Here is a 25,739-nt window from a genome sequence, read left to right as displayed (position 1 = left end):
ATAAATTATGAATCAATATAAATATAAGCATACATATAAATAGATTTGATAACACTCGAATTAAAATTTAATTTAATAAATCGCTAAAAAAATCGACTTCCTATGGACGACATTTACGAGTAAAATATATATATATATAAAAGAGTTTTTTGTACTTCATGAAATATCTGAGCTTTGATCACTGTTTTATTGATGAATCAAAGAGCATTGCTCCATCTACAAGTTACAAGGTATTATGTATTCTAAAAATAGAGATAAACATAACAAAGATTTGAAAGAACTTTTTGACTATCTATCTATATAGTACAGGTATTGTACAAACAAAAAGCTAATTTTAAGCGTCTAAAGGTAAAAAATGCAATGACATTTAAAAAGTGAGCAATGTATCATTGTCAAACATTTATTCATAAATAATGTTTAATAATTTACAATTAATTAATCTATTAATATATTTAATTAGAATATATAAGTTATAATTTAAAAATTACTTCATTTTAAAATTATAAATTAATATTATAATTTATAAAAATTTGAAACATATGATTATTATTATATAATATTATTTTATTATATAAATTGGAAAACATATAATTTTATTAAAAAACTAATAAGTTTGTTAACTAATAGATTAAAGAATATTACACGGTATACTTTCTCAACATCTTCACGTCAAAGAGATTTTAGAGTATTAATTACTTTAACCATACGCAAAAATAAATTAATTAAAAGGCAGTCACATCAAACGATAAACAATATACTAAATTATATAAGAAATTATATTAGCATTTTTAATATTAGAAAATCATAAAAGGAATTGACAGGGTCTGTAGAGTCTACGGCAATAATATGGTATTTATATAAAATATCAATGTAATCATCGATATCACCGGGTATTTATACATTATTAATGTACTATCTATAAAATATAAAAAAATATGAAATAATACGGAAGTAGCATACAATAAAATTTGGTTTGTACAATTATCAAGAAGCCAAGTAATATGACAATTAATTAGGTAGATTGGTAATTTATCAATATGTTAAATATTCGTTTTTTTTTTTTTTTTTAAGTGAGTTATACATATAAAAATTATCAATGACTTTGTAAAATTATTTGCTATGAACAATAAATAACCATTGATAAAACATTTGTATAAGATTTTTATTTAATTACTGAAATTTAACAAATTAAAATAAATTTCTTGTGATTAAAAAAAAAAATTATATTATAAATATATATATTAATTAATAATACGTCGAAATTTTTGTATATACATATTTTCTTTTAAATGTAAGAAGTTTACTTTATAGTCTTTATATTATTTTTATTGATTTCTAAAATGTTTAGATTTTCAATAAATGTTCAAACATGAAAAAATTGAACAAGTAATATATAAGTAATATTATAAGCATAGTTAGTATCCACAATTTTCAAGAGCCTACATTTATAATAATTTCTTTTTTTCTTGTCATATATAGATAAATGTACTAAAATTCGTTGGAGAAAGGAAAACTATAAAATGAGACCAAATATGGCATATAATATTTTACATTTTCAAGCATTCTTAGTGTCTTCTGCAGAGGCGTTTTATAAAACGTGCTTTTAAGTATCCTGTGGAGAATAGGGTATCATATAAGATAGTTAATTTTAGTTTAAGTATAAGGTCACAAAGTTCAAAACTATAAAATGTAGTTTTAGGCTGCTCCAGTAATAAATATACATGGGAATTTTTTACCTTTTATTTTAGTATGTCATCTGGAACTGTCATCGGTTTATATATAACTCTTTCCGTTTTTCACTTATACATATATATATATATATATATATATATACATATACATATAACGTCGTATAAGCACATACTGATATATACTGCCTTTTTTTGTTCTTTAAAAAAAAAAACAAAGAAGAAGCATGATGGAATAGAGATTATCCTTTGCATCTTTTCTCGAAATTTATAGAAATTTTTAAATCCTTTTTTGCATGATAGTCTCTTTTATATCTTTTCTCAAGATTTACTTCATTTACATCTTTCATCTTTCGAATCTTTTATTTCTCTAAATATTTTTTCGACTTTTTCGTCTTTTATATGTAAGAAATGACGAATTTTACTTTGTTTTAACATTTAATTCCAATATCTACTTCGTTGGCTCATGAGTTACAAAATTCTTCCTTTGCTTTTCGATTGCATCGATGCATTTAAAGTTGAACGACCATTTTATAATTTTCATGAAAATTTTACGATCTATACAAAATTACTATTGTCTTTGATAATTTCTAAATAATCAACGAAACTTAATTGTAGTACTAAATTTAAGTGTAACGGAAGTTGAAAGTTTTCACAATTTCCTTTAATTTGTTAGTAAGAAGGCGACTGTAAAATAAAATATAGAGTAAAAATTTAAATAAGAATTTAATTAAAAAAATTTTATTTATAAAAAGCAGTACTTTGTAAGTATACAGTAATAATACAAGTAATACAAGTACTACATAATAATACATAATAATAATAATAATAATAATAATAATAATAATAATAATAATAATACATAATAATACATAATAATACATAAAATAATACATACATAATAACACAAATATTACATGTACTTTGATAAGTTTCTTTGATACAAATGAATTTAAATTACTGCTTTTATATATAAAATATTTAATGTGCTACATATAATTCTAAAAAATTCATTTCAAACTTACAAGTTTATTCTTCATCCGATAATATTTATTCATAAAATATCATCTAATACAAATCAGTCATTCAATATAAGAACAAAAGTTATATTTATTTTATTGTTTAAATAATTAATTCATTTCAGGTTCAACTAGTTTAAAAAATTTAAAAATCACAGTGCCAGAAAGAGTACGAGTTGGTGATTCAGCTTTGTTAACTTGTAGCTACGATTTGGAAGATGCCCATCTTTATGCTATAAAGTGGTACTTGGATGAAGAAGAATTTTATCGTTTTGTGCCAAAGAACGAACCACCTCATGACACCTTTCAAGTACGAAATATTCAAGTTAATGTAAGTAAATTGATTAAATGTATATCCATAAATATTAATTAAAGTAGATAAAAATAAATAATACAAATTTTATATTAAATTTAGACTTTCCAATGATTTTATTTTTGTATAAATTAGAATGCAATAATTGTAGATAAAATTAACCAATTACGCGAAAACCAGTACAAATTTTTTTCTTTCAACCATGTTCTTCATTAATAACCTTATTTTATATGAGAATCATAAATGAAATTAAGTACAGTTGATTGTTTTTATTAAAAATTTATTTTTTAGAAAGTAATGTCAATGCTATCGATTATATATATATATATATTTTTTTTTACTGAAAGTACATATTTACAATAAAATTAAAAAATTGTAGTTTATCTGAAGCAATTAAAAATTTTTTATTTATATCCGTTATTATTTTATATTTCAAAATAGTTTAAATAAGTTTGAAAGTTATATAAAATAATGTATAATTAATTAATTGGATAAATTAAATTTATTTTTTAAATAGTTTGTGTAATGAATAGAAGTTTTTATAATATTATTTACAGAAAATTACATATAATTTAGATAAAACATATTCGAATAAGCAAATGTGTAGTCACAATTCTTTTCCTTAGACACTTAATTATTATTATATTATGTTAGATACCGTAGAACAAAAATCGAATATAATCTGTCTATGTGTAGTGATATTGAATATAGGAGAGAAAGATAGAGATATAGAACTAGACCAAATACAATTTTTGAATTACTGTTGATTTTCACTTCGTAATTAGTCGGCTTTCGCAATTGATAGAGATACTGTGACTTATGTGATCGAATTGAAATGTAAAGTTTCCATCATTTCCCAAGGAGTATAAAATATAAATCAAACGGTATAATCGCATTCTAGGTTATACGAATCAGATTTAAATGACATTGCTTCCAGCACAGGAATTATTTATGAGAATAATAATTGAATAAATCATCGTTACGAACTATTTATTTCCATGATTATTTAGGATTATAATTACTGGCACAAGCCCATTCAAGTAGATAATATATTTGTTTGTTATATACAATAAATAAAAAATCACCTACGTCGCTCATGTTATATAATAAATTTTTTTTATTCTAATTTGTGTGTAATATTTTTTTTTCCAATTTTCGTTTACAATTATTACAAAACCTTTTTAAAATTAAAATGAAAGGTATATTTATTATTTGTGATTGTCATATTAAAGATTTATAAATTAAATTCTGAAATAAATGTAATTTCAATGGAGAAAAGCAAGATAAAAGTTATTATTGATATGTATAATAAAACTTCATACTTTTTAAAATAAAAATTTTAAATTGAAAATTTAGTATCACTCGTAATTGAAAATTTTAAAAAGTATATTAAATACGTGTTATCATTACGTCTATATATGTTAAATACGTCTATCATTTTACCTTTTTTTTTTTTTTAGTAATCGTATTATATATAAAAGGATAAAAGACAGGCTTGAAATTCTGATGAAAAAATTTAGTGAATTTATCTATGGTATATATCTTAATATGAATATTTCGTTTAAATTTTTAGCAGCATGTCTACACTCTAACGAAGGAAGCTCTCCAATAAAAGAGATAGCACTACCTAACGCGTAAATGTAAAATGCTGAATTTGATTTTGTTATTATCGTTACTGATACTTCCGCTTTTAAGGTTGCATGGATACTAAATTAATTTGTAATCATATTTTTATTTTAGCCAATATTTTACTTATTTTACGTGTGGTTAGTACATTTATTAATTATTAATTCTATTCATACTTTGATGATATAATTGATTATTAGTTTATATAATATATATATATATATATATATATATATATATATGAAGAGTATACATACTAATATTAACCAATATTATATATAAATAATGACATAGTTGATATTATGTTGGGTTATTACTTTCGTAATTTATTCAGATATTGACTATTCTTAATTTCTCTTTAAAACTCATATCCAACATCTTACTTCTCATTTGTGCTTTTACATCTTAAATACCTTTCTATTCCGTATTGCTAGTTGTCAAAAATGAAAAATAAAGCTCTTATCAACCACGAAAATGTGTAACTCTTGTGTTTACTTCTTTGAATAAATCCTTTTCGTGTATTTGTTTTGCATTTCACTTACAAATAATGTTTCTGTCTCAACCTTTTTTGAAATTTTGTTGAAAAATCATTCCTGTTAGATATATATTATACTTGTTTATTCGCTAATTTTCATATTAAATTTTTCATCGATTTGACTTTATATATAATTAAAGTATCAATATAAACGATCTTCTAAATTCAAATAATATATCAATATTATTGAATGTACGTTGACAGTTGTTATTGAACATACACAAACATATCAATTAAATAGAAACAAATTCAATGAAAATTTATGTTATAATACATAGATAAAGTCCTCTTTTTATATTTACATATCCTCTCACTTTATTGTCAGACACAATATAAGTTTTACAACGATAAAGTAAGTATGTAAACTCTTGGCGAACGGAAATATATTTAATTAAGTTGAGAGTCCGAGTAATGTTGACAGCTTTTATTTCGATAAATATTTTATTCTAATAGATTACAACTATTTCGTAGATATTGCCTGATTATTTTTTATTATCATACATTTTGATAATTGTGCATAATATAATATGTCATGTATATATTTAAGGGCAATACGGAATATAATGCTTAAAAAATATTATGATGATAAATGGCATTGATTGAAATGTTAATCTATATTTATTTATTATTTCATAAAATTAGAATTAAGACTGATATGAATAAAAAATAAATTAGATATTTTTAATAAATTATTCAAGGTTAACTTTTTATACGTTAGAACTATAGTCTAGCTTTAATAATAATTAATAGTGAATGAGTTCTTATTCCAATGAACAGTATTGGAGAATATCGTATAAAAATAAAATTCTTAGCTAACATAATAAACGCATTATTAATTTTAATTTACGTAAAAATTTATTAATAAAACATAAAAATTGTATATTTGAAAATAGTTTGAAGCCTTATTGAATATAACCCATATTTTAATCTTTATATAAAAATTTATTTATTTATTTAAATTTATTTCAAATTACAGGAAAAAAAAACAAATTACTTTTTCCATAATTTTTTGTATTTTAAAAATGGAATAAGTAAATTTGTGGTAAAACATAATTATTAATTTTATATTTAGATCCCATAAAAGTATTCAAACTTAATATGATAATTTAATATCAATGACTTTAATTACAACAAAATACTGGATCTTATAAAAATCAATCTTATTAATTTTATCAAATTATCAAGTTTTCAACAAACACATACTAACAATAAAATTGAAAATTATAATTTATTTTTATAACGAATTTTGCATAATTATGTATTCAACTATTAATTATTATAATTATCATTAAAATTTGTATATCTTACTTATTCATAAAAAGAGAATTAACTATTTGTTTATAAACAAAAAATGTATTATGTCACAGATATATTAATATTAATAATTTACTTAATAATTTATAATCATTAATATATAATCATTATAATCCCAAGCAATATTATGATTATTTAAATAGACTTTATTACTTTTACTGGAAAAGCCTTACATCAACAACACTTAAACATTAAAGGGATGACGAGTTAATAGATGTAAAATAAATAACGAGGTGATAAATTAAATTTTATATAATAATATTTTATGGAAGTTAAATGCTATTTAATCAGCTTTTTTATATAATCCAATTGTTCAGAATTGTTAAGAAAAATTTCACGATAAGTAAATATAAGTTTGCATTCTTTAAATTTTTTTCATCATTAGATAATAAATATTTATTAAATTTTTTCGAATTTCACGTTATTAATGACACAAAATGAGTTATTTATTGCCCATATTTAAGGCTGGAGATGCTATATTAGTATTATAGTATACATATTAATACATATTAATACATTATTAATAAATATCAATACACAATCAATTGTGAGATCATACTATACGCATTCATTTATTTCTCATTAATATTTTCATGTGATCTCATTTACTTCTTCATCAGATATTATTATTTAATTACCTTTCAAATGATATTGAAGATTTATTTAACGTGTGTAAATATTTTGAAATATATTGTGTTAAATATAAAACACGATTAAAATATTAAATATTTCACATCAGTATTTGAATGAAATTCTTTTAAAATATTAATAATGAATAAAATGACAAATAAAGAGGATTAATATTCGGATAACAATAAAATTCAGATCTAGTAAATTGATACACTAAAATTATATATTGAACTCTGAAAGAAATCAAAGTGCATTTACAAAAAAGAAAAGCTTAAACTATATTTGAAATAACTAGCCAAAGAATATCACATAATGTAATATAATATTCTTTAGTGATTTTTATAGATTTGAACGAAACTACTATTACCGTGGAATAATATTTTATATATAATATAAGTTTGTGCATGAATGTATTTACAAATAAATTTTAAATATAATTCGTTATAATACAATTTAAGACCTATTACTGTTCACTAAGTAAAATTTAAAAAATGAGATAAAGAAAGGAAATAAGACAAACGAGAACGAAAACAAAGCATTATTTTTATAGTAATGTTTTTTATAGAATATGTAAAAATTCATTTATAAGTTTGACCAATAAAAGACAAAGCATATGATCATATAAATGTTATTTATAACTGGAGAACAATAAATATTATCTTCAAAGATGGCGCGTATGAAGCATTTTAAAGGTAAAAAATAAAAGAAGTAACATTACCTATTTAAAGCTTGAATAAATGAATAAAATATGTCATCGATAATTTAATTTTCTATACAACTGACAAAGTATAAGTAAATGAAATTATTTTCATAATAGTTATTAACATTACAAGACTTTAGGTAATTTGAAGTAATCGTTTCAACATTGATAGTATTTAATAATTTGTTTTTTTTTACAAACCATTAAACTTTAAAAATATATAAAAAAAATATATCACCATTTAGATTGCCATTTACAGATAAATATACACATAAATTAATTAATGAACATTATAAATTATTGCACTTTAAATAACTATCATTTCCTATCAAATCAAATTTCCATATCAAAAAGATTCATGACTTTTTATTAAAAAAATTTTACCTTCGCTTTGTATATGCTTGAATTATTTGCCTGTACTTGAAATTATCTATAAAAAGAATATTGATCCTTAATATTTTAAATGTTGATAAAAATTGTCAAGTATCAATTATTGTAAAATCCAATAAATACAGTAAAATATATTGTTTAAACATTTTATTTATTCATACCGTATGTATAATTGAAATATAAATAATTTGAGAATATAAAGAATATTTAGAGAAGTAATTTTATAAATCAATAAAATTAAATTATAAAAAATAATATAAGCTATAAGAATGATAGAAATAACACAAATAATTATTTATATCATACGAAATATGATAATTTGAAATAAAAATTATGTAATGTAAATAATAGCATAAGCTAGCTACCTATGATTATAAGTTATTTATATAATAAGTATTTTCAAATTCTGTTATCGTGATGAAAACAAATTAACTTATTTCTTAAGAAAATGCTTATTTCGAATTAATTCCACATAGTAAAATAATAATTTTATTGAAAAAAAAAAAAAAAAAAAAAAAAGAGCGAGAGAGAGAGAGAGAAGAGTGTATACGAAAGGTGGAATTGAATCGTATACACAACCATAGAATCGCATAAAAAAACAGTTAGAATAAAAAGAATAACAGAAATAACAGAACGGAAAAGGAAGAAAAAGCAAAGAATAAAAAAGACCTATGGTACATTAGATTTGACATCCGCAGGTCTCGAGCTCGAACATGCAGGACGTGACGCTAGTCAACGTGCAGAATAACCACACTGGGAGGTACAAATGTGAAGTAACCGAGGACATCCCGCGTTACGACACCAAACTCCAGGAGGCTGATGTCCTTGTTGTCGGTGAGATACGAGATCAGAATTTCTCCATTCGATGAATTTAAAATTTTTCAACGATCCGATTATTTCTTTCTAGTTTTTTATTTCTTCTTTTATCTGCTTCCGTTCCAAAGACATTTTCCGTAGACGTTTGTCTTATAAATTATTAAAATATTCAAAGATTTTATATATCTTCTTGTAATATTTTATAAGATTTTTAAATTTATAAAAGAAATAATATACAAAAAAAAATCGAAGTTTTTATATAAATTGTGTGCATTTTTGTATAGTATGAACTTTTAAACATTTTCCAAAATAAAATATTCAATTCTTGTAATCGTTACAATTGAAAATTTTATATATTAGACATAATTCATGATATATTATATATGTATTTATAATTGCATAACATTTCATTATAATTCACTTAATCGTATATATATTTTAATGTTGTAAGAAGAAACGATGAAACGAATATCTTTTATATACGTATCCCTTTTACAGTTTTAAGTTAAAATATATTTCTAATTCGTATTTTAAAAAGCTTGCTTGCAACATTACCTTCTAGCGAAGTTTTTAAGAAGCAAACTTCACCTTTAAGGCTTCCTTTCATAAATGCATCCAAAGTAAAGCTTAAACTCTTACTCGTGTATATATAATACTTTCTCGTCGAAGATAATAATAAAGAAAGCTCATTTGCTTCATTGAATCGCTTGGTAGCTTATTAAATTACTTAGACGGAGATAAGAAGATTACGGAACAAAAAGTACAAAGTAGGAGAGAATTAATGTAGCTTCGTTATGATGAGCAGATGTCCCAGAAACAGAGCCGAGAATTGCAGTCGACAGACTCCACTTACCAGCCGGGGAAAAACTCCAAGCGAATTGTACGTCAGGCGCTTCTCGTCCCGCCCCCAACATTACGTGGACCCTTAACGGAGCACCAGTAAGTATCAACTCACCTTCACAACTGTCTCTCATTCAAAAGGCTACGTGACCTTACTAGATGATTAAAGTTTCTCAAACTATTGCTCAACCTTCCTTTTTTAACTCTCATTGGATTATTTATTTCACCTTTTTCTTTATATTTTTTCCGCTTCCTGTATCCTTGTTTTTTTATTGTTGTTATTATTATTATTATTATTATTATTATTTCTCATTAAAATGGTTATTTTCTCTAATTATTTCTAGATCACGACTAACAAAATTATATAGTAACTACATTATAATTTATGAAAATTTCAAGCAAATATGATTTAAACATCATGGTTGAAGTATGATTTTCCTCTTATTGGTTTACAATGAATATAATATTAAATTTTGAAAATTTGGATAATTTTTTTACTTTTTGAATAATGTGACTTAATTGAAGTAGTTTAAAAATATGAATTCTTAGCATAAAAAATATATGTTAAAGTGACTTAAATAAAATAGAATTAAACTTCTTGAATATAATTATCTTTATATATTTAATGTAATAAATACTTATTCTAAACCCAATACGATAGATTCTGTATGTGTCTGGAAAATTAAATATCTCAGTTTGATATACACTCTGCAGAAGTAGACTCTTTTTTACAAAGACTCGTTTCTCTATTTAATTGATCTATATATGTATATTGTAGATTTATTATAAAAACAGTTATTAAGTGATATACAATGTTCAATAGAAAATCAATCTTAAAACATTTATTGGCAAATAAAATCGTATGTAATAAATTTAAATAAATAATTATAATTTTAAGAATTACAATAAACACACAATTATAATCTCATAACTTTAATTTAGACAAATTAGTTTTATTTAAAAATTGTTTAAAATTATATGCGAACTGCATATATGTAAAAAGTAAAAACTACTCAATATGTCGCAAATCAATATTCATGAAATAATGGAAGATGTACAATTTAAAATAATATAACAAAGTTGGAGTCGGAGCTCCAAAACTCATAATAAATTTAAATAAATTCTTATTAAGATATAGTAAGAAGGAATAATCATTAATAATGAGAATATTCCTTATTTTTTATGTGTTTAAAATCATGTTCATTAAATTCATTAATTGTATATTCAATTTTATTTATCCATTAACAAGATGATTTTGAAAATAGAAGATGAATTTTGATGAAATTAACGTTTGAATTTAAATGCTATCGTTTTAAAATTACATTATTTTCATAATTAATTTTTTTAATTAACATTTTTATATAAACTTATTTCATAAACACGAGTTCAATATTAGCTATATTTATTAACAAAATATAAAGTAATTTTGTAATATTCAAAAAAGGAGTATAATTAATCATTTATCTTAAAATAATAATAATAAAAAATCTATATTTATAGAAAAATTATAAAATATTTGTGATTATATCATTTGGCACTATAATGATTAATTTATATTTGATATTAACATTAATTTCTATATTACAAAACAACATATTATAAAATCATGGTAAATAAAAAGTACATTAAAAAAATTTTTAAATATAATGGTAAATGTGATTTTCACTTTTCTTACATCAATCAATGTTTTATAATATAATAAAATCAATTATAGTATAGACCAATGGAAATGTACATGCATTAAAATGTCGATTACTTCATTTAGGTTATTTAAAAATTTGAAAGTATAGAAAGTACGTACAAGTATTGTAATTGAATGTATGAACATATTTATTATATATAATGTAAATAATCTTTAAAGTTGCAATATCGAAAGGGTAATTAGAAATGATGCGCGAATACGGTCTCGTAAAGATAAAATTGATTCAATTGCCTAAACCAATTGTTAATTACTAATAGTCATATCATTTCCAAATTCACGCAATATTTACATTATTGAAATTTATTTTCGATAAACTCTTCTTCTCTTGTCTGTTATGGTTTTTCTTAGTATTCCATTTTTATATAGTCATTGAATTATGTTTTTTTAATCTCATTACAATAGTATATAATTTTTTAACTTGACATATAAACAGAATACAGAAGAAGCATATTGGTCGTTCCAAAAGACGCTCTGATCAGAGTTGATTGCCGATTCACTAGTAAATGTTTATATGTTTATATATTAAGGGTGTAGCAAGTTTTTAATTACTTTCAATTCAATTATCAACGGTATTTATTTACACTCTTACGTATGGTATACCTTCCAAGTTTCCAACTTAAATCTTTATTTTCACTATCAATTTAACACAATTTACTTCTATTTATTTACTAGACCTTTCAACCTACTTTTTCATTTTTTTCATTTTGCACATTTCACATGTTTTAGTTTATTTTATTTTTTCGTTCTCCATTCGCTCAATTCCTTTATCCTTCCTTCCTTTCATCTCCTTAGCTTTCATCCTTCCTTTCCTGTTTCCTGTATTCCTTACATTTAGGTAACGCTTATTGAGTTACTTTGAAATAAAAATATATTTTAATATTAATAATTAATGTATAGAAGTTTAGTAAAGTTTATTATGTGAGTTTAATATATTCTTTATATTTTCATTTAAAATAATAATTTTCTATTAAATAATAATTTTTAATATATCGCATTATATTTATTTTTTTTTGTGTAACCTACATTAATTAAATTAACATTAAATTTTTAAATGTTTTTTAAATGAGTTAAAATAACGGCATTGCATTACTATATAGATAAAGAAAATTTAATGTATTACTTATATTACCTGAAAAATTAATATTATTTTAATAACTCATCAAACGTATAACATTTAATGATAATATCCATGTACCGTGATAAAACCATATCTGAATAATGTTTATACATACAATAAAAGATACACTAAGAATTTAAAATGAATAAAAAATAAGTGATTATTACGAAAATTTTGAAGCATTCAGATTTCTTATATACTTCTGGTATCTGCATTGAATTAATCAATATCATGATATTACATACAATATATTTACTCAATATTAACTCATATATTTTATAGTATTTCCCTAATCTTATATAAAATAATATATATATATATATATATATATATATATATATATATATATCAAACGATATTATTATTAATTTTTATAAAGTCATTTTTATTATGCACAAATATATACATATTTATACATAGTCTATGTTTATAGTGTAAATTTAACTGCGTACAGGATTTAAAGTTTTCTTACTATGCATAATGTATATTAGAGCATAGGATATTGATTTTTGTGAAAAGTGTAATTAATATTCATAAAGCAATCAACTTTTCATCATCATTAATATATAATTATTGCGATGTGAACAATCTATTTAAAATGAAATATTTTAAAAAATTACATATAAATGTGTGAAAATGTTTTAATAAAAGTTTTTTTTTTTGCAAAACTTTTGGACCACTAACGATATAAAATGTATTGTAATAAATGTACGATAATTCTAGTATTTCAAAAATCTATTATTTTAATATGAAACAATTTATTTTGCAGAAATATTATGTAGTTACATAATAATTTTTTAATAAATATTTTGTCACAATATTTTACAGTAATTTAATAATTTATGTTAATATCATTAGAGTTTTTAGTAAAATTATCAACAATATTTTTCTCTTTCATCAAATATTTTAGTTAAAAATTTATCATTTCGTTTTAAAAAGTTTATGTAAACTAGTCCGTAATATTTTAATAATTTGTCAATTAATTTTTTGCATTAGAATCATTAATTTTGTAATATAAAATTTATATTTTTAATATATATATATATATATATATATATATATATATAGTGTATTTATTTATGTAAAATTAATATATCGCATTATAAATTGCACGTATTAATTTCATTAAATGTAATACTATTAATTTAAAAAAATAAAAGACATCTTTTACTAAACCAATATTGCTATCATTTTTTCTTATTAAATGTTTTATGAATTCGTTAATATTAAAATTAATATTTCATGATGATATATATTAATTTATGCTGCAAATGTATAACTGCGATTTACATTGTACTGAAAAGGCAGGTGACTTTAATATGAGTTAATATAAAATCAATGAAAATTAAATTTATTATTCATCTTATAAAAAATTTCTTTTTCAAATTACTGCTTTTATATATTTATAATTATTTTTAGTATCGACTCATGTAATTATATAATTATTATTACTGCTTGTAACATTTTCAAAACATGTATATGTCATTTATGAGCACGACATATAAATTATTATAACATATTAAAATTATTATATTCGCATATCGTTCCGCTGATAGAACATTTGATAAGTAAAAATTGTACCACATAATAATAAAATTAATATATTAAATGATAATATTTTCAGCGACAATAAAGTAATGCCTATAATGTTTTATTGTTAGTTTTAGAATTTTTTAAAAACATTTGTAAAAAAAAGAGTTTGAAAATGTAAGAAAAAATGTTTTTATGTATTCAAAAATTCCATTGGTTGATCTAATTAATGTATTTTCTCCTTATTTATTTTGATTTATTTAAATTATTTTTTTTAAGTGACTCAAAGAAACAAACTTAAATTAGAAAAATTAAAAAAACCTTTTTAATATAGTTAAAAAAAAATTTTTAATTTTATATTAGGATAAAAGAATAATTTAGAAAGTATATATATATTTAAATATGGTTTTATTGAAAGAAATATTTAGCAATATTTTAAATAAATTAAATTAATTTTACTACTTGAAATATTAGTTAAAATATACTATAAGTTTTTCGAATGATTCCACGTACGTAGCATCAATTTTCTTATTTGCAACTTTAAGTAATTTATAATATAATTATAATATAATAATAAAGTTTTTAAATAGTATTTTAAAGCAGAAAATCTTTTCAAATATAAATTCTAAATATTAAATCAAATTTTTTTGTTTAAATTTTTAATTATTCTGCTCAAATTTTAATGAAACGGTTATTCGTGGAAAAGGTATATTTCCAACTAAGCAGATTTTCTCAATTTCTTACACAGCCTTACATAAAAGGCAAAGATAGCAAATATACATAAATTTCATAGTGCAGAAGGTCATATTCAAAATTAATTTTATTCTGTGTTTCTTGACAAAAATAATAAGACAGTAAACCACTTTTCCGTACGTGCGTAGATCAAATACACTGAATAGTGTATGATTGAAAGCATGGAAGATAGAGAGAGAGAGAGAGAGAGAGACAAAGCAGTCCAAAAACATTCTAATAAAAATAAATCAGATCTTATCAGACAAGGTAGTTGCACGCAGTTCCTTTTTCTTCTAGTCTTGTGCTTTTTTACAAGTTCGTAGAGTACTAGAAGAAAGATTAGATAATTTCTTTATGAAAAATATTCTTTACGCAAACTACATTAGTTATACCTTTATCATTTACGTTTTTTATTGCTTGATAATACCTAAATTACTTGTAGTTACTTTTTTGAAATCTGACTTCAAGTTGCATATAAAAACCTACATTTTTATAATGGAGGTTTTGTTTGTGTTGAAATTTCTGTTGAAAATATTTATACTAATAAATATATGAATGCACAGAAATTGGAACCTTCTATATCATTGTGCTGTAAGATAAATATAAGCAAAACCGCAAATAATAATCTCACTTAACTGCGAAATGGGAATTTAAATATCACTAATATATTTTTTTTTAGTTTTTTTTTTTGTAATTTCTATGTCATAATTTGAATAATATGAATAATAAATTTTCGTAATGAAATAATCATCGTCTTTCCATTTATATCATTAAGCACTGTATATAATTCAGAATATATTTACAATGGGCAGTTGTTGGGTAAATACGCGTAAAATACTGAATATTTATATGTTTTGAAAAGAAATATCAGAAAATTTGAAAAAAAATATATAATTTTGATTTCATTCTATATTTAATATTTCTTATAAAATGTATATGAATTCATATTTAAATAAGATCAATGTGTAATGTAGCGCCTGTCAGGGTAATGTTCCTCCAATACTTTTGTATAATACAATAATCCGTAAGCCAATAATATTCGCCAGTCTTATTGTTGACAACAACAATAAAAAATGAATCTTTATTTAATTCGTCAAGATAATAAAGGTATATATTAAAGTACCTTTATATTACACAGATTATGCATCGTTTAGAAGAAATATATATAATTCAGCGTACTACACCGGGTCGGATAAGCACATAAATAATTAACATTATGCCTCAAATATAGAAAAATGTTTCGCATCGTGTTAATTATACAGTACTTAGAATTTGCCTTTTATTACATTGATATTAAAAGATAATTTAATTTTTCAACTAAGAATCTTCAACTTTCAAATTTAATAACATTACAGATAAGATTTTAATTGAATTTTTCCCTTCATAGCATTTAATTACTTCCCTCATCTGTCTGCGTAGTCTATCCGCTAAATAATTTGCATTGGAATAATAAATTATTTTTGTATATTTCTTATTTAACAGGTTTAAATTATTTCATCGACTTTAGCTTCAATAGCTAGTTTTTAATCTAGTTATTTATTTTAAAAAAAAAAGGGGTATTTCAAAACAAGTATTTTTAAGTAAAAATATATTTTATTTATCAAATAATTAACTAAATAATAAAATGAAAATATAAATAATTATAAATGTAATTAATACATTACTATATAAAATATATCAATACATTTAAGATAATATGAAAGTCAACATCAAAGAACAAAACAATCAGAAATTTAATCATATTCAATTTTTTTTATGTAACAATCTTTCAAAATATACAAAAGTTGAGTTTATATTAAAAAATATAAAATTGTTAACTAGGAAATAGAAAAAATGAAATTATGTATACATTTACATTATAAAAATAATATGAAATGCATTTTTCTCAATAATTTCTTTTCACTTTCTATGTCGTGAAAACTTTTGAAGAAATATTAAAAAGATTTTAAACATTTATTAAATTTATAAACAGATGCCAATAAATTATAAAATTTGAACATAAAATTTGTTAACGTTTATCATTTTCTATTGAAATTTTAGAGATTTTGAATTATACAAAGTATAAAATAAAAAGTACTTTCTCAAAATTTCATAATTTTCTTGATTTTGAATGTATTGTTTTATTTTTACCATTCTAATATAAAAGAATAGTCTAAAAAAATTATTCTTAATTTTTATAAATAAAAAGAAAATTTTTAATTGTATAATATTTGAAAACAATTAATTTAATGTTTCATGACTACGTGCTTATAATTATAAGATAAAAATATATTTTTATTCATGAGCTTTTACAATTACTAAATATTATTGTTTACATTATGTTATATAAATGAATAAGAATATACGTTACAAATGAAAATTTTTTAATTAACAGTATTCTAATTTATGAAAAGATTAAAATACTAAACTTATCTAAAGACGAAAACATACAATTGACATATAAATAAATATTTAAAGAAAAACATAGTAAAAAAAAATTGTATAAATTGACAACTAGTAATTATTAAATAGAACATAATATTGATGTTGTGTTAAAATCTTTTTTAAAACATTTATTGATTACAATTGAAAATTATATTATGTATTATTATTCATTTATCTATTCTAAAATAGCATTTGTTTAGAAATTGAGTTTATTATATTAAAAGAAAACATCAAACTTTGTCAAATTTTATAGTATTGAAAATAATTGTATGTATATCGATAGTATTTCAATTCATTATAAGTCTATTTAATTTGATATTATTGCTTCATCGCCTACCAGCGCAAAGAAATAATTTAAAATAGTTAGATACATTATAACTCAGTATATGATTTATAATTAAAATAACTAATTTAAATTAATATGAGCAATAGCATTGTAGTATTTCAAAAGTATTTTGTCAGTTTTGCTTTTAAATTTTAATTTGGGACGTAAAAGCAACCAATTTTATATTACAAAAAGTAATGCTTATATCTGTTGAACTTGTATGTTCTTGCATATTTGTAAATGTTAGTTAACTATTATAAGATAACCATTGTCTTTCACAGACCATCAAACTATGTTCATCAAAATGAAAAGTAATCGCATAATTTTTTTTATCTATAATGCATTTCTTATTTTATAACATGTATATTAAATTGTATCATTTTTTCTTCTTTTTGTTAAAAATGATAATATTTCTAACATAATATTGTTCGATTTTTCTTATTTTGATTAGGAAACGTTTTGCTATTTTAAAATTAATTGGTAACAAATGGATAATAAATAATTTGTAACAAAATTTAATTAAAAGCAAACACAAATGACTGTATTATTTTAAAATTTTATTTTCGATCGGGAAAGATTCACAATAATCAATTTTATCATTTTAAAAACATTATTGTTGTTTAACACAATAAATTAAAAAATCTTTAATATAATGAACCAAAATTTAATCAATAAGAAAAAATTATATAATATAACAGGTAAGTATAAAGAATCGAATTCTGCTTCGATCGATTAATAATTTTCGATTAATAAATCGCTTAATAATCTTTTTGGTGTATTATGATCAATTTTATTCATAAAAAATTGTATTGCCAACTTATTGTATATTATTTGGTTAAAAAAAAAAAAAAATCCACCATGAAAAATTCTTTTTCGGTATTTAATATATTATTATTTTTAATTATGTATCAAATCAAATTTGTTCACCTCTAACTTCCAATAGAATGAATAATGCTCACTTCAACAGTATTTTTAATATTTATCTATCAAAATTTATGTCTGTGCAAATAAATAGTTCACAATATCGTTCTAGCACTTCAATTGTTTAAAAAATCTTTATAGAGCAGCACTTTTCATATTAAAATTCTCTATTTTGTATCAAATTTAATATTTGAACGGGAGTTACTAAAATACCTTACTAAAATTCAAATCAATATTTTACAATATTTCACGATGTTTATATATTTAGAAAAAAACATAATTAATAGTTTAAAATGAATTATCGAATTATATAAATATAGAAAAACTGTAATAATATCAATATATGGAATTTTTAATTCTTGATAAACAAATATGGGTACAATAAACGAGAATATCAGTATTTATATAATAGAAAAAGGCATGACAAAGATATGCAATTGCACATGGTGTTAGAGCTTTCCCCTAAATGAAATATGCCATCCTTGTAATTTCTCTACCCCTCAAACAAAAATATCGTCCGGTGGAGTACAATGAAAAAGCAATAAAAATGCAAACAGAATATAACACAGCGCTGCACAAGGAAAAGAGGCTGTGTAAGCGTTATTGTTTTTGGTTTATACAGTGAAATGTGAAATGAACAAGCAGTGCTGTTCTGTACATAACGGCCTGTTGGGTTGCTGCACTTGGCAAGCGATTCTTAACGATCAAAGTCTTATATGCATAAACCGTTGCTTTTGGGTGACTCTTTTCTGAATTTATACTATAAGTCGACTTTAGTTTGTATGAAGAGTGACACTGCTTCGCCTCGTAACACATTCTACATCAAGATCAAGAGTGTTATTCTATGCTGACGGTGTTGAATTGTAAATTTCTTAACTAGAAAATGCATATGCAACGTCAAATTCCAGATTATATATTATTATCTTTAATAGTTACAGACATAAGTTCTTTAGTTCATATTCTTCCTTTATTTTTTATGCCCTGCCTGTGTAAGTGCAATTTAATACTTTTTATTCAACTTTTTTAGTACCAGACTTTTATAAAAATAAAATAACATTTTTTTATTTTTTATATCACTTTAAGATACAAATATAGTTAAAAGCCATATAATAAATACATTTTTATGCATATCAATACTTTTTTGTTAGCATTTTTGTTAAATGTCAGTACTTAATTCATAATTTTTGAAAGATAAACCATAATACATATATACCAAGAAATTTTATATTGTGCAAAAGGAAATATTGAATAAAGCTAAGAAAAAAACATTATCTAAAAATTATATAACAAAAATAATATGTAAAAATGATTTTATAAAAACGCAATGATGATACTTTGAACAATAAGCAACATTATTGTAAAGGTTATTTTATTTTAATATAAAATCATAGTAATTCTCATACAATAATGATAATTTTTGTTTTATAAAAATAATATTTGCTATTAAATTTAGTTTCTTGTTTACTCTAATCATTCATCCATAGACTACGGAAATAAAAACAAAATTATACTTAATATGAAAAATAAAACAAAGGATATTAAAACCACTAACAAATTATTAAATGTAACTTTTACCACAAATGTGTTCGTTGTTAAATATAAGTAAATATATGTTGAAAAATAATTGGAATAATACGATAAAAAGTATATTTTGATATTTAATATAAAACATTCTTTAATTGTAATGGTATGCAAACATTGCTTAATTGTGTTTCAACGAATTAAAAAATTATTAACATTTATTATTATTATGATACAATCAACTTTAACTTATTATTATAAACACAACAAATATATATAATCGTATTACCAGATTGAATAAAAAAGCTGTTTCTAAAAACTAAAGTAATCAAATTTTTTTTTAATTACCTGGAATATTATATTTATTATCATATCACAAATATAAATCAATAAAAAGTTGTATTGTACAACAATAATTAATCTTATTAAAAAAATAATGTACAATCAAATTAATATCGAATACAAATAGTTTAGGAATTTTTACATGCGTAGCGTACAATAAAGTATTATATCGAAATAAAGAAATATAATAAATTCATTATACAATCGGAAATCTTTTATTATCAATTTAATAAATTATGCGGAAAGAAATATTTGCATTTCGGGACAGCGTAGGAATGCTTACCATTAATGACAAGCGTATCCATAGAAATTGCTTGAATAATGTCAACATGAGTGAAAATTTGTGTTATTTTACTAAAGCTACTTGTTAGTTATATCTAGATGCATTATTTCGGTACAAGTTCTGAAACATCAAATTAATTAAATTAATTAAATCAATTAAATTATGGTAGTGAATTTTAATATTTAATAAGTATTAAATAATATAAAAGAATTTGTAAATTATACAATTCAGTGGTACAAATGCAGAGATTAATTTGTCAAAGTACATGATTTGTCTAGGCCAACAAATAATTACATAGCACCAATGAATTAAAAAACAAAAATAATATTCAAACAAATTTATTATTTTATTACATAAATATAAGGGAAATAGAGTAAAAAATTATTCATTGAAAGCATTCATTATTAAAAAGTATCTTCATCAGCTTAAAATAAAAATACATCTGTTACCCAAGCAATAATTCCTCCCGTTTTATAATATTTTTTTATTATTCGTTCCTTTTATCTCCATTAACAGACTATGTACACAAGTCTGAAAGTATCGTATAATTCTTTTTTAAATTAATATATGACATTAATTTATTTAATATATGGCGCAGTACTTTGGTGACGATACTTTTACATAGTTTAAACACTATATTGAATAATAACAATAATATATTACAATTTCAAAAAAATATATAATAAAAAAATATTTTTGCTTATAAAAATGTTTAAATATGATAAAAAAAAAAAAATAACTAGTAAATTTTAAATATTGGAATAAAACATTTCAGCATTATAACTATAAATAAAGAAAAAATTTTTTTAATATGCTCATAATTAATTTTATAAATAAAATATGTTTAATTCAACTTACAATAGATAATATCTAGTTAAAACACAAAATTTAATCTCAATTTCTAGTTGTATTAAAATATAATTTTTATTCTATTTTATAAATATAAATCAATTCTATTTCACTGTTAGTATGGCAGCTGTATTATTTGAATTATTCCTTTTATTAATTCAGAGGGAATATTATGATGTATTTCAATCTTTGCTTGTACATGCTCTCATTGGTTTCCCGATCCAATAATATGGAAAGTCTACAGATATAGTTCTGAACATGCTAACTCATTTCCTATATTACTTTATTCTCTCTCTCTCTCTCTCTCTCTCTCTCTCTCTCTCTCTCTAATAATTTGTTTTTCTATTAAAAACATTTTTATCATTATTTCAGCCTTCACCTATATACATAATCGACTGTTTGTAATAAAATAAAAGAGACAGAAATAAAACGTTTTTCGAAATTTAATTAAAAAATATATAAATCGCAAATTAGTTATACTTCTATGTAAATGTTAGAGAAAATCTGAAACAAAATCATGACGTTCACTTTTAAAAATTTCAACGAAAAAAGTTAAGAAAAAATAGGGATATAGAGAAAGAGAGAATAAGTAGAGAAAAAGTGCAGGTGCTTAGGCTTATAAATAATTTCAATAAATCAAAAGTGCTGTCAAGAATATATTATTAGATAATTATTTTTGAATATATATATATATGTATTTAATGAATAAGATATATTTTTGGTTTACGTTTATATTTATTTATATTATATATATATATATATTGTTCGGAATTGAAGCAATTTCCAAGACTGTTGGTTCTCGGCATCGTTAGTCCATCTAACTCTCAAGTTTCTGTAAACATCGGGGATGAGAATTTTCGTGTACTTGTTATGTTTTGATTTCAAATAGCCTGCAATGTTTATATGGTCTTCGCATAGTAACGTCGCTTGGAATTCTCCAAATTTCTTAAGCCTTGTATGTTCTTAGAATCCTCGAATTTTTTACAGCTTAGTCTCTGACGTCACCAGACTTTCGGCCTAGCAACACACCTATGCATTGTTGCCAGCTAAGTAAGCTGCCGCGCGGATATTTAAGGGCATCACACTATGCCTAGACGCTCATTGTAATTTCGTCAGTTAAACAGTTATCGGTCATTAGGTTATTTAGCCAGTGTTTCCTGCCACACACCAGTCGCTTGCTTGTACTCACGAAATTAAGCCATCAAAAGAGACACAAGTTTAATTGCCAAGCGTGCCACACACATACAAGCAGCAGTCAAGGGTGCGGACTGCATTACGAGAAACTACGGCTACAAATAAGTATTGTCTCAAGGTATTTGTTTACACTTTCGAGGTCACACGTCACACATTACTAATATAATTATTAATAAACTATATGTTAACCAATTCTGCATATACTACACATTTTTACAACCCTTCCACTTGACTCCCATCCAAGCATCTGCTAGGGCGGGCGGCAAATTATTAAAGCTATCGAAATATTAGCAATTCGAGACAAGAAGTAATACCATTTTCAAACATATATATATATATATATATATATATATATATATATATATATATTTTATTTAAATTTTATATTTTATGAGTCATACTTTATTACGAAACCTCATATAATGTACCACAATCTTTTCCTAACTTAGAAAAGTAACTATTTATTCTCGCAACTATGTATACTTCGTACATTTTCATACTAAACATTTGCAATGACTCTTTATTAGGTTTGTGGTAATATTATTGTAAAATTATTGTACCTTAAGTCAGGCCACTGTTATTTACAAAAATCACAATGATATGCTTAAAATTTACACTATGTGGATTGCATCATTTTCCGTTCAAAGATTAGTGTAAAATTTTTACAATTATTATATTATTTTTTGTAATACAAAATCTTTTATATTAAAGTAATTATATATACTTTGCAGTAAAATAAAATTAATTATACGAAAATTAAGAAATTTCAATATCAGTTAAGTTTATCAAAAAGCAATTTTTCATAGAAATATTAAATCATAAAATGAAATGATAGAAATATAGATTTCAATTATGGGAAAAACTTAAAAATAAAATAAGTAAATTATAAAAATTATACATAATTGCAAACTGTTTTACCGAGCTAAAATTTGAATTGCAATAAGATTTACAAAATTTAAAATTTTTTAAGAGAGAATGGAGTAAAAGATAAGCTTATTAGCACTTTATGCTACAGAAAATAAATATTTAAATAAAATTAATTTTTTTTTTAATCTTTAATAAATATATATTATACTCGTGTTCAGTAATTAAATATATATAGGTTTGAAATTCCAGCCACGAGTGTGATCGCAGATCAAGGTGGATCGATTAAACCGTACCGCCGCTTTAATGATTATGGGGGGGGAGGAGTGAGAGGTAAATGCATCAATTCAGCGTAAAAACAATTGATTTTAATGACCTTTATTAAGGTTATGTTACAGTGGTAATTGGTATTACCGATATTAATGAGAATTGTTGAGCTCGTCGTGATTGAACAATTGACCATAAGTTATAGAACGTCGTCCGGGAGTGCAAGGTTAGGGCTGTGTTTGTAGTACTGGGCACGCGTTTAATTCTTCACTTTGAGAAAGCATCTTCGGCTCACGAATTCATGGGCATTTAATTCGGCGATAGTTTTTTACGGAGAGCTTTGTCTGGCTCGTGAATTGTGGAGACCATCAATCGTGTGTCCGAAGAGTGATATATCTTGGCTCACCTTCTTGTTCTTGGTTGTGCTGCTGAACAGGTTTCTGGTATTGCAACTCGACTCTTATTCGTTAAGGCCCTCACTCTTCTCATTATATCTCGTAATAATAATATAATACAAATAGTTTGCTGGAGATGCCAGTCTATGTCGTCGCCCTCAAAGCGGTCTAACTATAGTCACGTTGCGGAGGACGCAGCGATAACTGGCCAGCAATAGATAATTACTAATATAAATAAATGAGTATATCTTGCACGGATTCCCCTAGACGTGTAAAACTTTTCACTGTTATGACTTGCACTAATTTCACTTGAGTTATTTAACAAGACTAATTTTCTCCTCCATTCGTTGCTCCTCATGTATGATTACGTAAATTTAGCGCTGTAATTCCTGGAAACGCTGAAGACTATCGGAAATTAAGCTTTAGTACGTTCGAGAATCTTCTTTTGTTGCTATGCGGACATAGCACGCGGCTTAAATTTACATCGAGAATTTTCGTAACGAATAATTCAAATATTACGCCTTAATATTGATATAATGTATCGGAATCGTATTATAATAAACAATAAATTTTTTTTGTTTTTTTTTGTTTTTTGTTAGGTAATTCAATCCTCAACATTCCGCCCGTCATCAGCACTATAATTGATGATTCTCGTTGTTTTATTGAATGGGTAGTACTGCTAACTTATGAATTGCCCTTACCATCGTCGTGGATGAAGTCTTTAGTGTGACTACTCTGGTGAGACCGTCCCCGCCTGGATGAATCTCAATAACTCTGACGAGTGGCCACATGCAAGGGGATAATCATTCGTCTGTTACAAGCACAAGTGAGCTCACGTGGATATCGTTTCGTGGGTGGTGCCATTTTGAGATTGCCAGTTGTTGTTGCAAGTACTGCATCGACCACTGTGATCAGAATTGTTGTACGCTTTGTTGTATGAATTTCCAACGGGTTAGCCTTGAAATTGACAAGTCTTTTAGTGATGGTTCTGAGATTGTGATAGATGAGTTCCTCATTAGGAAGTGTCCGGGTGTTAAGGCAGAGATATCTTCGGGATCATCGTTTATGGGTTCTAGTGGCCTTGAATTTGGAATGGCTTCGCTTTGGGTGAGCAGTGTTGTGATTTCTTCAAAGGTCAGGGATCTTTTCTCCGATCATTCGCCTTAAGTGGAATTTGATGGATTTTACCACTGCTTCCCATTTTCCCCAAGTGTAAGGCGCAGCGGGTGGGTTGAATTCCCATTGGATGTTGTCATTGGCGAGGGTTGTTGCTATTCTTTGATGTTGTCTAGAATCGTGTGAAAATTATCTTTTTAATGTTTTTTTCTGCTCCAGTGAAGGTTGTGCCGCGATCTGAGTATAAAGTGTTGGGAATGCCTCTGCGAGCCGCAAAGCGTAGGAA

General features: G+C 23.5%; 1 protein-coding gene across 1 annotated transcript in view; it reads left to right on the top strand.

Annotated features, from left to right (window-relative positions):
- The window catches only part of LOC105368484 (cell adhesion molecule 1-like), a 68,570-nt gene extending 58,549 nt beyond the window's left edge, over nt 1–10,021 (top strand). The window contains exons 2-4 of the mRNA XM_011507496.1: nt 2,833–3,038; nt 8,914–9,049; nt 9,837–10,021. Coding sequence (XP_011505798.1) covers nt 2,833–3,038; nt 8,914–9,049; nt 9,837–10,021 — 527 coding nt within the window. The remainder of the gene's footprint in view (nt 1–2,832; nt 3,039–8,913; nt 9,050–9,836) is intronic.
- The last annotated feature ends 15,718 nt before the right edge of the window (nt 10,022–25,739 follow it).

Source organism: Ceratosolen solmsi, unplaced genomic scaffold, assembly GCF_000503995.2.
Source record: "Ceratosolen solmsi marchali unplaced genomic scaffold, CerSol_1.0 scaffold6, whole genome shotgun sequence".
Lineage (NCBI taxonomy): Eukaryota > Metazoa > Arthropoda > Insecta > Hymenoptera > Agaonidae > Ceratosolen > Ceratosolen solmsi.
The sequence above is the reverse complement of the archived record's forward strand: the minus strand, read 5'-3'. Positions and strand labels throughout refer to the sequence as shown.